Below are 18,503 nucleotides of genomic sequence, written 5' to 3' on the forward strand. Positions count from 1 at the left end.
AAAAACGACGCAAATCCGGCGCAAACGGAGTATAAATATGGCCCTAAGTATGCAACTGCCAAGAAACAACAACTACTGATACAAGCACAGAGAGAACACATATTTAAATTAAGTGATCCAAATCACCTGCTTTCCTTGAGTTCCCCATGAAGTCATCTTCTGGGAGGTGGCAGTAAATGAAATACAAAAGGTGTGTGCAGAAAGAACTGCCTTATACACATAACTCCCATGTGCCCAATCTCTGCCCTAAGAGGTGCAAGTTCTGAAAATTCCACTTCCATTACCAAAGGTTGCTAACATCACCATTGTACGGACCGGATACTGAGATAGGGAAATATGCACTCAGAGGACCAGAGATTGAAGCCTACCTTCAACTGAGTGAGTCCATAGCCGCATGGAGGTAACATGCCCATACAACTTGGGCATTTAAGGTCTCCACCAAGCAAAGAGAATTAACTCCCAGCACATTGATTGCAAGCCACTCGCTTTGCTCCATGGGACTGTGTTATGCCCACTAGGGTTAGCATTTCTAAATGCATACATCTCAAGGCATTCAGAAGACAGGATAGATCAGCATGTCAGCGCTAAAGAAAACACTTGACGAGAAAAATATCCAGCATCTCTCCATTTATGTCACTGGGAAAGACTGATAACTAAGATTCTCTTTTACTTTCAGATCATCGGGACAAATCTTGAGAAGTCCCCATTGCAAGAGCATCACCACCCAGCCTCCCCATTTGCCACATAAATTGAGACATAAGATTGAAAGCTAGGGATAGGAGAAAGCACAAATCTGACTTTCTTATAATTGAAAGAATCGGAAAATGTTACCAGTGGAGATCGAGAAGAAGGACAAATGTTCGTAAGAACAAAGGCAATCTACTTGCTTTAGAGGCTGAAAAGCAAAACAATTCAATACTAACCTCGGATATGCCTATATAATAAAAAAATCAAGTTTGATTTGGTTAACTTGATTTCCAGGGTAACTCTTCTGAAGGAACAAAATGTGAGGAGCAAGTATGAAGCCCTTGAGAGACCTCACCACTATTTCATATTTTTCAACAAGAAGTCTGTTTCAAATCGCCAGTTACAAAATGTACAAAGTTGAAATATTTTTAAATATTTGACAGAAAAATACTTCATCACATTTCATGTCCAGAAATGTGGTATACCATTAAACATCATTATCGTCTTTAAAATAAGAAGCACAGCTCAACACTCTTTTACATTCCACTCTGTTCTATATTGCTCTCTACCAAGTCTTTCCATACTTGACCGTCAAACTTTCAAAACAGAATACAAATAATTGTGCATCATCGTATGTAGATGACATTTCCTGGAGTGTGCAACGCCCTATGGAAAATGTCTACCCAACACTGTTCCGGAGAAAGCAATGTGAGAAACAAAACAGCAGTGCAATCAGTATTTCTAGTGTCTGCCTAATAAAACACCTGGGCAAATGAAAGGTTACTTCCAGATAAGAGCCAAGAGTTTGTCCTCTAAGCTCCCAAACAGATGGACCTGCAGGGAGCACGTCTCATTGTTCTCCTAACTTTTGTGGGTTTCACCATAACACATCATGATGAACACAGCTAACAGCATTTGATCCCCCATAATAGAAATGGGGCAGTATAAATCATTCATAGAGTGATGTCAGCATCACAAATACTCCCCCACTTCCTAGGCCCGCTGAAGAAAATGGAAAGAAGGAACTCACCCGCTCATCACCACAATAAAGTCCATTATATTCCAACCGTTCCGAAGGTAGGATCCTTTGTGGAACACAAACCCCAAGGCCACCACCTTGATACTAGCCTCAAAGCAGAAGATTCCAATGAAGTAGGGCTCGGTTTTCTCCTGCAGTGGGGAAGTAAGAAGGGTCAGAATCAGGAAACAACAGCAGGTCACATACAGATACGAAAATAAGAGGCACAAACCCGTTTTTAATGAAAAAAGAAAGATATACATAAACGGAAAGCGGATATTCTCTTCCCAATGAGGGTTGGGAAAGGACAGATATAAAGGGTTATTTCAGTCACCTTCTAAATTGCCACAACCTACCTTGCCTCGAAAAATCTGTAGCTTATGAGAAAGGTGTGGAAGTTGTTTGTTGTTACTTAAGGTTAATTAATTCAGGTTTTCCTCTTTCAACCATAAACCCTCTCACTTTATCTCTCTAAATCCTAGCACATCAATCCTAGTTCAGGGAAAGGAATACAATCTCCATAGTAGTTCATTCCTTAACGGACACAAGTTCCTCAGAGGAGCCACACATTTCCCAAAGAGATCGCAACCTTTGCACTACTTCTGTTTGCTTTCAGTAAGACTTTGAAGTTATTTTAAGCGTTTGACATGTTGATTTATAATGCATTTCCTTGATGTCTCTTTGTGTGGGAGCCCTCCCACCCCTTTTCTGAGATACATTGGGACATACCAATGAAATACCAGAGCACGTCAGAGAATGTATTCAGCCTATTATCTCTTGCTTCAGTCTGTGTAAGGACCCCATATTTTAAGTGAAAGGGTCAGGGGGGGACTGATTAATTTATATGAATGTGTAACTCAAGTCATCAGTGTGAATAATGTGAAAAGAGTTCCCCGGCATGCATTTAGTCGCCTTAAAGGTCTACATGCTTGTACATTCACTGGATTAGTACAATTTCAAATTTGGTAATCTAGTATTTGCCAGGAAGATGTATGGAGATTTAATCTGTTTGACGGAGCAGCTACGTTCAGAGAGATTGCACAGAGGAGCTGGACAAAATTTGAAGTTCATTCCAAGAAATCTTGTGTAATAGCCAATGCTGTAGAACAGTTTAACAATTTTCCAAGATGCTTGCCACTGATTGGATAGAAAAACGCTTTCAAACTGCCAGTAAGAGAGATTATAAAAATAAACCATTGAGATCAGGTGAAGACAGCTTGCACATGCTCTAAGAAGTGATGAAGAGGTCTTCTTCTTTGACGGTGTGCTCCACGGTCTGCTGCTGCAGAACAGAGTGAGGATCACAGACGAGAGAGAAACAGTGAGGCCCATATTTATACTTTTTTGTGCTGCATTTGTGTCATTTTTTTTACGCAAATGCGGTGCAAGGTTAACTCCATATTTATATTTTGATGTTAACACATCTAACGTTAAAACATTTGAGTTTGCACCATTTTTTAGATGCGTGAACCTACCTTGCGTCAATGAGATGCAAGGTAGGCATTCCCATATAAAAAATTGTGCTAGCCCCATAGCCCCATATTTATCCCACCGTGCTAAAATGACGCATGGGTGGGAAGAGGGGGCAAACAATGGTGCAAAGCTTGGTTTGCACCATTATTTAACGCCTGGGTCAGACCAAGCATTAGGGGACCTGTAGACCCATTTCCATGGTCAGACACCATAGAATGGGTCCACAGATGCCCTCCCTAAGCCACAGGAACACCCCCACCCCCACCAGAGGAACACTGGAGGATGGGGGACCTCATCCCAGGTAAGTAGGGCAAGTAGAGGTAAGTATTTTTTAAACTTTCTGAAAGTGCCATTGGGGTCCCTGAAATGGGTCCCCCTACATGGCACAGGGTGCAATGGCCATGGCCAGGGGACCTTTGAACCCTGTGCTGGTCATTGGAGTGTTGAGCATGACTCTTGTCTTTTATAAGACAGGAGTCACGTGGTATGGATGGTTTTGCATCAGAAAATGATGCTAGGCTGGTTAAAGGTATTTCTTTGCCTCTAATCAGCCTAACTTCATTTTTTGGGTGCAAAACCCCCTTTCCCCATATCCCCAACCCCACCCGGCTAATTTGCGCCAGCTTGCGGGATTCCATAAATTTGCTGCCCGGCTGGCGCTCTGGAATGATGCAAGCTGGTGCTATACTTATTGACGCAAAACTGTATAAATATGGGCCTAAGATACTATAGACTTAATATCTCAAGCTCGGAGAGGCTGAACAGGCATAAATGACCATACCTTTTACTTTGCAGTTCCTGCAGCTCCTGTGCCTCTCAAAGCTGACCACTGAGGAGAAATGTAAATCTGATAAGTGTGCTATGCCTTCTGAACAATAGTTAAGGTGTTTCAGATCTCCAGTTGTCAGTGCTCAAAAGCGAGCCCATTATTTTACTATATCACAAAGCAAGTATGCCTTTGAACTTAGCTGGGCCCAGATGCAGACTCTCGCTGATAATGTGGACACCAGCTCTGCCTGAATTGGGTGATTTAAGCTATGTCATGATTTCACCCCAGTAGAAAGCAGATAACGGTGTGCACTTGCTGCCCTTTGCCTCTCTGTTAGTTCAGTGTTGTTTATGTGTAGTAATAACTTAGTTGATGATCATTATTCACCCTGAAAGATTCCCTAGGGTCCCAGTACACAGTTATGTGCCAGAAGTCTGAGATAACAAGTAATATCTTTCTCCTGTAAACAGCTGGGGATCCAATTCAGATTCATTCTTGTGATACTCAACTCCAAGAGAATTAACATTGGACACAAGAGTTTGTGCTCTCTTGGACATCAGACTGGCAGATGTTATCTAAATTGCCTGCCAATTACTGTTTTTGTTTTCATTTCCATCTTGTTTTCATATGAGCCTCTGTATAACTGTGTATGTATGGTTCCTAATTAAACAGTGCTTTTCATTACAGGATTGCTAAGGATAAATCAGCTTTAAAGTGACTCATTTACTCCTAGTTTGAAGACTCTTTCCCCATCTCTGCTTTTGGCGAGGACAAAAACTGCTTCCATAGCTGTTCACTAGATCTCTGTTCACCCATTAAAATTCATTGGTTAATCATACACAGCTACTCCCACTTTCCCTGCCTTGAGGTGCCTCGTCACCAGTTTACTTTATAATAGAGAATGCAATCATTTTGGCGAATGTCTGAGTGGTTGGTGGGAGTGCGTTGATAATGAGAACAAACCCATTAAACAGGAGCAAATGCCATCATAATTCTATCCTTTAGCTCGTTCTAATTCTGAACTTGCTGGTAGATTCCAAAACACTGACAATAAAGGAGGAGGAGAATACAGCATCAGGCTGCGCTCAGACGACTTCCTTGCCAATCTAGACATCACTTGAGGAAAAGGCCTAGAGTGTAGTGCCTCTGTAGACAGAAAGGCATGCCTAGATAATTCCATGGGAACTGCCTTAGCTCTGCTGGGTTTGCTTATACACCAAATAGAGGATCTGTCCCATGTTGACTTTTAAAAGTGGTTAATTTTAAAGATGTTATCCATCTTTAAAATGGTGGTCTTAGTGGCAGCTTAGGTAAAGTCATTGTCTCCAAAAGATCACCAAGGTTTGGTTCTATTTCAATAAAATTGTGTCATAAGCCTGATTTACAGATTGTCTTACACCCAGGGAGGCATGAGGGTGCAGATAAAAAATGAAGAGAAAGATCCCCTTGCTCAAGTGAAATTCCGTCGGTACCTTTGAAACAAATATGGGATGGGTTTTCAGAACCACATCTCTTGACAGAAGCAGGTGTACTGCTCAGAACCATCTTTAGATTGAAGTTGGCTAATGTCTGTGGTTTAAGCAAGGCCAGACTGGCAGTACCGGCATTGAGCGTTTTCCCGGGAGGATGGAAGAGTGGTGGGAGGCTTGTGTTATTGGGTGAGGGCGGTTTTTTAGCAGTGCAGCAGCTTTAAAAGCACTGCAGAGCTCCTTGTATATCTAACAGTTTTCAGACAACAATAAAAGTGCCAAAATAACTCTGGTGATTATCGTACCTGCTGGAGAGGATCAGAATTTTGTCTATTGGCAGTTTTAACTCATCTAAGGCAGCGCAGAGGGTTAATATGCCTACTTCAAACAATGTGTATTATGCAGATCACAGGACAGTATTTTATGGGCAAAGCTCTGGATATTGCTTTTGTCACAGATATCCTTTTGTTACAATCATAATCTAGCACAGTGAGCTATGAACTGCCATCAAAGAGCTGCATGCAAACTGCGTGGTACAGGCTTGAATTTATGTTTTTTTCCAGACTTAAATTATCCTAATTTTGCTTAATAGGGTTTGTTTGGGTAGAAATACATTTTTAATAGTAATGTCAACCCTAACCACTGTGTTACGTTCAGAATCGTGAGCGTATGCTTCCCAAGTCTAGCATTCTAAAACAACACCTACCAGTATGGATGACATATGCCTTCTAGTCCCCTTTGCTTTATGTAACATGTTCTATACACTGATTTGCACATGCATGATTCATTGTCTCTGTATGTGTGTCATGTAAAGTGCTCCAACATCCTCCGCTGCTAATAGAGGTGCTTTAAAACAAATAAAATACATGTGAGAGAGGGGCTATGGAGAGCTGAGAGGCACTGTTAGAGGGTGATGGTGAGGGAATCAATGAAGAGCCCTAAGAAAGATTGCCGCATCTGGGTGTAAGGTCATCATTTACTATGCTTTAAAAACAATACAATTGAATATATAATGAAAAATATTTCATAGAATGCGCCTGTTTTTGCAATTTTTTCCCAAATTTCTTAGGGTGGAGAACTCTCCAAGCCCAATTGTAGTGGTCAGGCTTGCTTGCTATACTCCCTATGGGGGATGGTCTGACAATTTGCCAGGGCTGCTTTGGGTTGTGTTCCGGCCCTACGTTTAAGTTTTGATGCTCAGAATGTAAATCACCAATGAGAGGATCCTCTGGTCACAGGAGGCTATGGGGTAAATGGATAGTGTGTCAATATAGCCAAATCCTATTTAATATTCCAAGACAATGTGAATGTGTGATTGGTGCAAACAGTTGCATCTGGCTCATCAGCTGTCCTTACTGGCTAATTAGAAGTATTCTCCAGCCTTTTTCCAGTAAGCACCAATGGCTCTTAGGTAAGTGTTACTGGTGCCCACCAGCATGCCCAGTTCCATCAGATGTGGAGAATGATGCCACTTATCCACTAAGCAAGCAGGTGACTCCCTTGGTATTCTTAGCAAGGCCCAATGACAGCACTCAGTCACTATCTCCTAGATTGTGATCTTGGGGAGGGGACCCTGGCAGTCATCAGAACTTTCAGGTTCACCAAAGAAAGGCCACATATGGAATTGGCTAGTTCTTCAGGAATCAGATGTTCCAATTAAGTGATAGTAGAGGGGGAGTAAAAGGGGGTAGGGCTCTCCCTTGCTCTATGGACATTTTCAAAAGAACCCCTGGATTTAGAAGTGTGGGAGAAAAGGCATGCAGGAAAGTACCCCTCAAAACCAAAAAATGTCTTGACTCAGGGGCTTGAGACTGATGCCTATTCTGGAGGCAAATTGATTGCACTTTGCCTTCTGGTAAATTGGAAAGGCATTGATTGATAGGCCTCCTGTGCCCTTAGACATGGAGCCCAGTACCTTCTGCCACATCTCCCATTTGTGAGGGCAGTGTGGATGTTTCCGCAGGCTATCTTCCACCGGGCTGCAGGTATCAGTGGTTTGGAGCACCAGCTGTAACAAGACTTTGAAGAGGACCCACTCACAATACCACAATGACAGTTAGCAGAGTTGCAGGGAGTGTGTGCTCCTTTGATTTTCGGTAAGTAAAAGCGCCACAGTATTGTTCATGTATATCAACACTCTTTACATGAGCCCAGAAAATAAGGTGATAGAGGCCAGGAATATTACCTTTAACTTACGTGATTTGTTCACCAAGTAACTAATGGAGAGATTCCACTCTCTCAGCCAAAGCATGAATTGCAAGCACAGGAGGTAAAAGAAGCACTCCACCAAATGGCTGGTAGCCTGAATCCACCATCTAAAGGGTAGCATCACAAATGGGTGGACCAGGACATGCCCGGTTTGACAGTCCAGCAAGCAGGCCTATTGCTCTACCAGAGGGAGCTTGAGGAAGTGCATGTTGATCTTGACATGGGACTACGCTGCTGTAGACTTCTAGCTGCAGAAGGGTCTTGAATCACCAAACCAATAATGTCATTTTCCTTACTAAGTTATCTCTGGTCTGAATGTTTAATTGCTCTAAGGAGGATAGAAAGCTTTCTGAGCCTGGCATAGTTCAATCAATCAATCAATCAGTTTTTGTAGAGCGTGGCTACTCACCTGGGAGGGCCTCAAGGCACTGGGGGCAGAGGGAAGGGGGGAGCCTCATGCGAAAAGCCACGTCTTGAGGTTCTTCCTGAAGATGGTGAGTGAAGGGCTTTGAGGTATAGGGGAAGGCTGTTTCAAGCTTTTTGTTGCAATGTACGTGAAGGATCGTCCTCCGGAATGCGAGGGATAGTGGCCAGAGCCAGTTGAGTGGAGCAGAGGGATCTGGCGGGGTGTGGAAGAAAACACGATGGTTCAGGTAGGCCGGTTCAATGATATGTATGGTTTTGTTTGTGTGGGTGAGTAGCTTGAAGGTAATTGGTTTTTCTATCGGGAGCCAGTGGTGGGTCCTCAGGTGCTGGAAGATATGTTCTTGGCGTGAGAGGTTAAAGACAAGTCTGGCGGCGGCGTTCTGGATGAATTGCAGCTTTTTGATGTTTCTTGTCATGGTGCTGGCATAAAGAGCATTGGTGTAGTCCAGCTTGCGTGTGACTAAGGTGTGGGTGACTGTCCTGCGGCAGTCTGTGTGGATCCATTTGAAAATCTTCTGGAGTTTGTGGAGGGTGTTCCAGCAGGAGGAGGTAACTGAGTTTACCTGTCGGGTCATAGTTAGGGAGGAGTCGAGGATGATGCCTAGGTTGCGGGTATGCTCAGTCGGTAAAGACGGGGTGCTGAGAGATGTGGGCCACCAGGAGTCATTCCATGCTGAAGTGGCATTTCCGAAAATGATGAGTTCTGCCTTGTCAGAGTTGAGCTTGAGGCAGCTTTCTCTCATTCAGGTGGTGACGGCTTCCATTCCCAAATGGAAATTCCTTTTGGCAGTGTCCAGGTCTTCGGTGAGGGAAATGATGAGTTGTGTATCATTGGCGTATGACACAATGTCCATTCCTTGGCTTCTGATGATGGCTGTGAGTGGGATCATGTATATGTTGAAAAGAGTTAGACTCAGAGAGGATCCTTGGGGAACTCTGCAGCTGACTCCTACAGGTTTAGATGTGTACGGGGGAGCCTGAACCTCTGAGTCCTTCTGGAGAGGAAGGAGTGGATCCATTTCAGGGCTGTTCCGCGTATTCCTATGTCGTGGAGTCTGGTGCATATTGTGCTGTGGGAGACCATGTCGAAGGCCGCTGAGAGGTCGGGGAGAAGGAGTGCTGCAGTGTAGCCGCAGTCTAGAAGTGATCAGATGTCGTTGATGGCTGCAAGAAGAGCTGTCTCTGTGCTGTGGTTGCTACAAAACCTGTACTGCGAGCTTTCGAGAGAGTTGTTGACTTCGATGACATTTTGCAGTTGTCTGTTGATGCCTTTCACAAGTACTTTGGCTGGGTAGGGTAGCAGCGAGATATGCCAGAAGTTCTTTAGTTCTGATGGGTCCGCCGAGTGTTTCTTCAGGAGGGAGTGTACTTCAGCATGTTTCCAGTCCTCGGGGAAGGTGCCAGTGTTGATGGAGCTGTTTATTATGTTCTGGAGCTCACGCCGATGGAACTGCTGGCTCTGATGTAGATGTGGTGCCTGAGAGGGTTCATGGGGGCACTGAAGTGGGTGCTGTTCATTATGCTTTCTGTTTCTTCTGTGGTGAGCGTGGGCCAGCTGTGGATGGTCTGGGTGGGTTCTGGGGGTTGGGTCAGTAGTAGGTTCTGGTGGTGGGTTGGTTTTCCAGGAGGAAGCTATTGTAGATGTCTTTGATCTTGCGGAGAAAGAAGGAGGCGAGTTTGTCGCAGAGGTATAGCGACAGGGGGATGCTGGTGGCTTCAGAGGGTGGATTAGTGAACTCGTTTATGACTGAGAAGAGTTCCTTTGTGTTGTGTGCGGAGGAGTTGATGCGTTCCCGGAGTGCTTTCTTTCTTGCGTTCTTGATATGTCGGTGGTGGATGGTGGTTGCGCCTCTGAAGGAGTCGAGGTCTTCGCTGGTTTGGCTATTCCTCCATTTTTCTCTAGGCACCTGTGGGTGCGTTTGGATTCTTTGAGTTTGGTGGTGAACCAGCTGGCTTTCTTTGGTATGCGCTTGGCCATTGTCAGATGGACGGGGGCTAGAGTGTTGGTGCGTTCTGTGATCCATGCGTTGAGATTGCGCGCTAAGGTGTTTGCATCATCGGAGGGAGCTGGGAGGGATTTGGCGAGAGTTGCGGTGAGTTGCTAGTTGGTTATTTTGTTCCATTTCCTGCGGGGGTTCTGGGGGCGTGGGTCTGGCCATTAGGTGCGGTGATAGTGAAGTGTAGGCAGCGATAGTTGAAATAAGTTGAATACTCATGAGGGTAACAGCATTCCTGAAAATAATGATGGTTGTCAAGGAAAGGCAGGAATCCTCAAATGTAGCTCTAATGAGATGGATGCTAGTTAATGCAAGTGCTAGATGCTCTCAACCCTCTCAGAGGTGCCCACCAGTTTCTCGAATGTCTCGAATTGATAATAGTTGTTTCCATTGGTGATGTGGATGTACTTCTTGCATTCCTGCAGAACTAGTAACTGAAGAAAACTTTCCTGTAGGTCCGCAACACACGCTCAGTAGTTCTTATGACCGCTACCAGGAGCCAAGCCAATATCAGCGTCTTTTACTTCTGCAAGAGGAATTACTGACTCGTCTGTAAAGATACAAGATAGAGCAAATGCCTGCACCCACTCAACACCGACAACAAAGTACTAAAAAAATGATTTAATCAATCAATAGGCTTAAACCTAATCTTCCTCCCATTTCTATACAAAAATGAGCATTCAGTATTAGTGCAGCAGTAAATGCACACCTTTATTATCGCAGTGTTCTCTACACTGGCCTGTCCAATAATCTCATGGTTCATTTACTACGGGCCCACAGTGGCACAATTTCAGTCATCACTAAATTCTGGAATAAAGACTATGGCCCTCATTATGACGCTGGTTCATTTACTACGGGCCCACAGTGGCACAATTTCAGTCATCACTAAATTCTGGAATAAAGACTATGGCCCTCATTATGACGCTGGTGGTCTGATGACCGCCAGGACCTCAGTGGTAGTCTCACCGCCGACGGGCCGGCAGTGAAGACCGCCACATTATGAGTGTTGTGGTATGGCCAGTGCCAAACTGCCATATCCCCGCTGGCACCACCAGAGCGGTTGGACAGCTGGGCTGGAGATCAGCATCTCAGACCCGGCGGTCCACCCAATACCACCGGCAGTATCACAAGTCCCCTTTCCGCCAAGGATTTTGTGGTGGTATCACCGCCACGAAATCTCTGGCAGAAAGGTTACTGGCAACATGAGTTTGCATTCCTGTCACCGGTACATGACTCCCCCACCACCCCATCTACACAAGAGCCCCCAGCTCCCCTTCACTCACAACATTCCCACCCCCCACCTCCCTGAACCCTCAGTAACCCCCACCCCTGGGCCCCAGTAGTGACCCACCACCTCCCCCCGCACACACGTACTCACTCCCCACCTTCTCACCCCCATACTTACCCCCGCATACACGCACACACCCACAAGCACCCACAGACACTCACACACTGAAACTCACTCACTCACACTAACAACACCCTTACACTCATACACACACACTCACAACACCCTCACACTGACGTGCACACACGCACACGCAGCACCCCCAAATCCATACACACATACACACACACGCACAACACCCCCACTCACACATGCACTCACTACATTCACCCCATTGACACACATACACCCTCCATCCCCCACCCCTCCTTTCCTCAACATGCATACACACACAACCCGCACCGCTGTCTAGATGCATGCACACACATACCCCGACCCAGCATTCACATACACCCACACACATATCGCCATCACCACATTTACACACAAACACACACAGACACTCCCCCTCACTCCTCCCCATTCATGACATGCAAACACACTCACACACATCCATTCACACACCCCACCCCCTTCCCTTGGGAAGGACACTTACCTCGTCCGATGAGGTGTTCCTCCCTGAGGGGATGGGACCCGGCACTCCCACCGCCGGCAGCGCCCCTCCATCAGGACACTGCCAGGATGTATATCAAGTCATAATATGGCCGCCAGCACGACTACTGGAGGATTTCTGCCCAAATTGTGGCCCGTAGCTTCGGCGGTCTTAGGAAAATGGCTCAAGCAAGTGCTAAACCTTTTGATGCAAAACTGTGTTAGTGCAGTTTTGCATCAAAAAGTATAAATATGCCCCTTAGTTCTCTAAGTATCGGTTCACTACCATACTTTAGAGTGTCTTTCTGAAATCTCGACTTACAGCAGTACAGCATTTATACAGGCAAAAGCTCAATATACAGACAAAAGCTCAGTGGAACCAAGTTGCCCATTGCGGGTGTGTCTGTGGTTGGCACACCGTGAATATATAAATACGCATTAGCTTTAGCAGGTACTATAGGACTTGTTACTTTACCCACAGAGCAGCCTTTTCTGCTCCTACCAGCTACCTTGAATAAGATAGAGGCTACGGTTATATGAGATACAGAGGACACATTTTGAGTATGTTATCTCTCGCTATCTAAGGACTGACAGAATAGCCGAAATTTTAGATATCAGGTGATCATAGTCTTGCAGACCATGACGCCTTGGTTGCTGAAGTCCTGGCAGCTTCATCACTTCCTAATACCACAAATGTACCACAAGTAATGACTAATATAGTGGGAATCTCTCATCTATTCAAGAATGGAATCAGGACCAAACTTTATTCCAAAATCAATGATATCAGAGTACATTAGAGCCTAACTCATGAACGTAATACTTTCCTTGATCAAACGTAATTTAAACTTAAAATGAGTTACACAGCATGAAAATTCACACCTGACTGGTCTATTCTCGTCATCAACACGGCCAAACCAAAAACGTTTCTGATACCATGCTAAATTACTAAAATAATTAGATTTGATTACTAATCAGCTACATCAATTTAAGGAATATCTAACCAATCAGAAAACTATCAAACATAAGAAAGTCACATTGCAATTCAGTCATGAGGGAAGTTACGCACGCCTGAAAGATAAATATTATAAACATACATAATACACTAACAGCAAGGAACAAATGGGGAGACATGAAAGAAAAGCACTGACCTTGACTTTAACTAATGGCAACAGCTATGTGGTAATGTCTGATAGATTAGGAAGCAACTTCAACCAAAGTCATCATATATGATCATTTAAAAACCAGCAATGAATTAGACAGGTTTTTCAGGAAATCCAATTCAGATTCTATTTTGATAACAATTCCAAGGACAATGTATAGACTTTGTACCGCTTCACATACTAAGCCTATAAATCTTTTAACTAAAGAAACAATTGTCATCAAACCCGCCAATAAAATAAAAGGGGACCTTTCAATATACTCAGCAAAGATCACTATCATCAAAAATGTCTGAGTTTACCTTTAGACAGGACAAGTCAGTTACCCCTTGACAGTGATTGAACTCAGAAATTAGAAAACAGAATTACTTGCTTAACAGAAGGGGAACTAATAGCAAGTTGAATTAATAAAATCAAAGGTAAATTCTTGACAGCGGCTGATCCTCACACCATAGCATAATTTTATACCCTTTTCAAGACTCATAAATGGAAGATACTACCACCTAGGAGAACCATTAGGTCGTGGGCTGGCTCATTTCTGCAACCTCCCTCACTGTTCTGTAATGTTTTAAATTGTCTCAAGATGTGAAAAATACCAGCCTAACTACAGGATAGTAAAGATATTCTACATTTGCTGAATATCCGATCATATGACCTTCATTCATATTTAGGGATTAGTCCTGATGTGGAGTTACTAAATAGCTTCATCACACAACAAGCTGATTGATGCCATAGAAGGTACCCTGAAATCCGCAAATTTGCAGTACATTACCCCAATGACATGTGTAACTGATTGTGCTCAATTGGCACTATCTACAAAAAATTTCAAACATGAAAATCAGATATACCAAAAGATTAACAAGACTTTGATGATCCAACCTATATGTACACGACTTTGAACAACCCATACCTCTGAACAATATCAAGCTATTGCTCTAGTGGGAAGTGTACCAAGTGTCTCACCAAAACAGAATCTTCGAAAATGATTGACCTGGGCCTGAACAATCTATTGGAACAAAGGAAGTTCACGATTTTCATGATTGTAATTGCAAGACAGTAGTGTATTTAATGAAATGCACATGAAATTTGATGTATGTGGGCATAAGAACATGTGAAAGGAAACAGCGGAAGTTTGAACATAAAAGCAGCATCTGCTGCAAGAAGCTTGCTAACAAACTGGCAATACATGACAACACAACATAAACTTGAATGTACTATGATGCGGGTAAACTAACCTGCACCAAAACTGCACTAAAGAATAAAAGTAGACGTTTCACCTTAAAAAAATTCTCATTGGCCTCAATGATTAATTGAGATGGAGCCAGATAACAACTATTTCTCTCGAATAGTAATTAACCACTAATAAACTGCACCTAATTTTGCATACTTGATTTCTTAAAGTTTAAGTACTATTCGACTTGAGGTCAGAATTATATATCCGACAAACATCGTTTAATAATGGCCCGATTCTGTAAATGTCCCTTCGAATAACATTGCATAGTCATGCTGTAGATACTTCACATCGCCTGTGATAGCCAAAGAAAACCATCTTGCAGTACTTGCTACAATCATTTTTGCCTTCTTCCATTGCTTCCATTTTACATCACATCTGTTGCTTCACTTACTACATGGTAATTACATATATTCAAGAATGAGCCATATTTGTTGACCAGTAACAGCATACTTTCCTAGACATCAACATGCCCCGTTGTCAACAGAAAAACACTACGGCTTTTTGTTGATGTACATGTGAGATTGGGCATTGGCTTCTGATGTCACCATGCAGAGACACCTCATCAACTCCGAAAAATTGTTTGTCGAACCTTTATGTTTATGGGTAGATGCAGAGGAGCTTTCCAGGGGAGTTGGCTTTTTAAGGAAGGCGTTCTTATCTCTGGTTGGACCTTGCCTGTAATCTCTGGAAATAGGACCTGTGGAACTAGCTATCTCTTGATTTTGGGTGGTACAGATGTTGCAGACATGACAACCTTTTCTCCACCACTTGCAGGCCAGGCACTATACCACCAGAGACCTCCATTCGCCTAAGCCATATGACCACATGGGAAGTGAGGCTCATGACAATAAATTTACATGGATAATATTTTCTACTTACCAACATTGCAAACCCTTTGATTAATTGCACAATATTCAGATTAAACTCTTACTTGTACTGTCCTAATCCATTAGCATGCTCCAATGAATTGGATCATATGCAGTATTTGATAAAACTAATGCATAATTATCTATTAATGGTTGAGAATTCCATAGATAGTCACACATGCACAAGACACCTTAGCTTCATTGAGCTTTTTCTCGCATGCAGGTATCTTGCACAATGAAAATATATCTGTTTTTCATGTATACCTAAAGTATGCCACTGAACAGCGACCTAAAAATGTAATCATGAAATGTGCAAATTAACATTTATGGCTTTATATAGATTTTAGGAACAGTGCTGACATTCGAGTCCATATGACTCACTGATCATTGTTTTCTTTTCTGTGGAAAACAGTCCTCTTAAAAGGGCTGTATCTAAAGTGGTCACGATAACATTCGATCATTTAGATATGCAGGGTGTGACATACAGACCCAATTGTTTTTAATGTTGTAGTTAGAGAGGCATACATAAAATGTACACCTTTATGTAGCCTACTCTTACACATTTTTTTAACTTTCATAGTTTCTCCTTGTACATATTACATTTCTCCGACATCTCACAAATGATCACCTCCTCACCACACAACATTTTCAAACTACGCCACAATTTGACTCAAGTTAGGATGCTTCCCAGTGCCAGATGGAGAACCCAAAGATGAAGCATGCAATATCAGGTTAGTGAGGGTTCATCATATTGTGGTACAATTTTATCGTTAATAATTCAAGGTGGTAGTGGCTTATATTTGTGGACCGAAACTTTTGAGTTTCTTGAGATGTCAATTGATGCTGAGTTGGCTTAGAAAGAGATGGATGGAGAGCAGCTGATAACAGAGTTTCCATACACCAAGGGGACTCAGACATCAATGGTAGTATTTGTCATGTAGTCATAGTGGAGTTAGTGAATCTCCAGAAATAGTATCGAGAAGGGTGGCAGAACCCAAGAAGTGTCAGTGGGCCTTCATAACCTCAGCTGATTGATGGTAGCGTGACCAAACATCTCGGATTTTCTTGGTCAGTCCCGTTTTTCGATCATCTGTGCAGGCAGATTTCACTAATTTTTAGAGATGGGTGACTTAACAAGCTTTTATGTGTTCTAGTGCAGGATTAGGTACCAGCCTTTTCAGATATAGATTTAATTACATTTAGAATGCTTGATTGAAAAGTTTGCATTTAATTTATTCCCGTCAGTGCCTCTGGCCCATATTTATACTTTTTGACGCTAAACTGCGCTAACGCAGTTTAGCGTCAAAAAGTTTTGCGCCGTCTAACGCCATTCTGAAGCGCCATGCGGGCGCCGTATTTATGGAATGGCGTTAGACGGCGCAATCAGACCGGCGCTGCCTGGTTTGCGTGGGAAAAAACCACGTAGACCAGACAGCGCCGGCGTAGGGGGAAAATGGCGCATGGGCGTCTTAAAATGGGGCAAGTCAGGTTACGTCGAAAAAATCGTCTTAACCCGACTTGCGCCATTTTTTAACGACGCCCATCCCCCATCAACATGACTCCTATCATTGTAAAGATAGGAGTCATGCCCCCTTGCCCAATGGCCATGCCCAGGGGACTTCTGTCCCCTGGGCATGGTCATTGGGCATAGTGGCATGTAGGGGGGCACAAATCAGGCCCCCCTATGCCACAAAATATTATTAAAAAAAAAAAAAAAAAAACTTACCTGAACTTACCTGAATGTCCCTGGGGTGGGTCCCTCCAGCCTTGGGTGTCCTCCTGGGGTGGGCAAGGGTGGCAGGGGGGGTCCCTGGGGGCAGGGGAGGGCACTCTGGGCTCATTTTGAGCCCACTTGTCCCTTAACGCCATGCCTGACCCAGGCGTTAAAAAGCGGCGCAAATGCGCCGTTTTTAGCCACGCCCACTCCCGGGCGTCGCTTTTGCCCGGGAGTATAAATACCACGTAAAGGCCTGGGAGTAATTTTTTAGACGGGAACGCCTCCCTTGCATATCATTAACGCAAGGAAGGGGTTCACGCTAAAAAATGACGCACATTCCGGGAACTTTGGCGCTATTCGCCTCTAACGCCATAGTATAAATATGGCGTTAGTTGGCGTTAGATTTGCGTCGAAATTGCGTCAAAAAAAACGACGCAATTTCGGCGCAAAAGGAGTATAAATATGGCCCTCTGTGTTTGTGTTTTCACGTTGGTGAGCGCTGACATAAGTCATTCTGAGCTTCTTGGTCAATGTGAAACTGTAGTCCTATTTCTATTTTTGTGAAATGTTCCGGTTTTTGGTTTTAAAAGTCGGGTCACCCTAATGGATGGCAATGTTTATCCCCATGAAGTGCCCCTTTTTGGGTATGCCAGAAGAAAATGAGGCAGCAACAGAAGATGTGGAGTAAAAAGGATACTCGAGCCTTCAAAGACAGGGATGTCTTTACAGTCTAGAAGAACGATTGTGGTCTCGTCATTACCTTGCTTTTTTCATATTGCTGCGGGATTTTGTCAGTTCAGAGACCAAACAAGCTCATATCGTCATATTGCTGGTAAACAACTTTCTCATGGGTGTCGGGTATAGGTGCTGAAGACTTCAGCCGCTCCTGCCTCCACATGGAAAAATCAATTTTCATTGTCAGGTGGGTAGCATCCAGGAGGCCCCAAAACACAAGCAGTTTGCACATAGTCGATTATTGGCCCATGCGAAACAATAACTTTTACTCCTTTGAGTACAGTTTGGGAGCATAAAGCACAGCTGTTGGACAAGTTCCACTGGTATAGATAGAAGTGCATTTGTGTTAGTTTGCATGAGTAAGCAGCCAGCTGATTGGTACATATTTCTGAAGTTAGAAACATTGGGGCTGATATAAAAGGCCCTAGCACCACCTTAGCGCCGCCATAGTGTCATTTTTTTTACGGTAAGGCAGCGCTAGAGTGGCTTTTTACCTGCGCCATATTTACAAAGTGGCGAAATGCATGCATTGCACCATTTTGTAAACCCTTGCTCCACGTTATGCCTGCACCAGACATAGGCCCTCATTCGGATCTTGGCGGGCGGCGGGCGCCGCCCGCCAAGCGGTAACCGCCGAATGACCGCGGCGGCCATTCCAACTTTCCCGCTGGGCCGGCGGGGGCCCTCCAAAAGAGCACCCGCCGGCCCAGCGGGAAAGCCCCTGCAACGAGGAAGCCGGCTCCGAATGGAGCCGGCGGAGTTGCAGGGGTGCGACGGGTGCAGTGGCACCCGTCGCGATTTTCACTGTCTGCTAAGCAGACAGTGAAAATCTTTGTGGGGCCCTGTTAGGGGGCCCCTGCACTGCCCA

General features: G+C 44.0%; 1 protein-coding gene across 1 annotated transcript in view; it reads right to left on the reverse strand.

Moving 5' to 3' along the window:
* The window catches only part of CACNA1E (calcium voltage-gated channel subunit alpha1 E), a 1,379,194-nt gene that overhangs the window by 1,199,130 nt on the left and 161,561 nt on the right, over window positions 1-18,503 (reverse strand). Inside the window, exon 3 of the mRNA XM_069233198.1 lies at window positions 1,718-1,857. Coding sequence (XP_069089299.1) covers window positions 1,718-1,857 — 140 coding nt within the window. The remainder of the gene's footprint in view (window positions 1-1,717; window positions 1,858-18,503) is intronic.

Source organism: Pleurodeles waltl, chromosome 4_2 (genome assembly GCF_031143425.1).
Source record: "Pleurodeles waltl isolate 20211129_DDA chromosome 4_2, aPleWal1.hap1.20221129, whole genome shotgun sequence".
Classification (NCBI taxonomy): Eukaryota; Metazoa; Chordata; class Amphibia; order Caudata; family Salamandridae; genus Pleurodeles; species Pleurodeles waltl.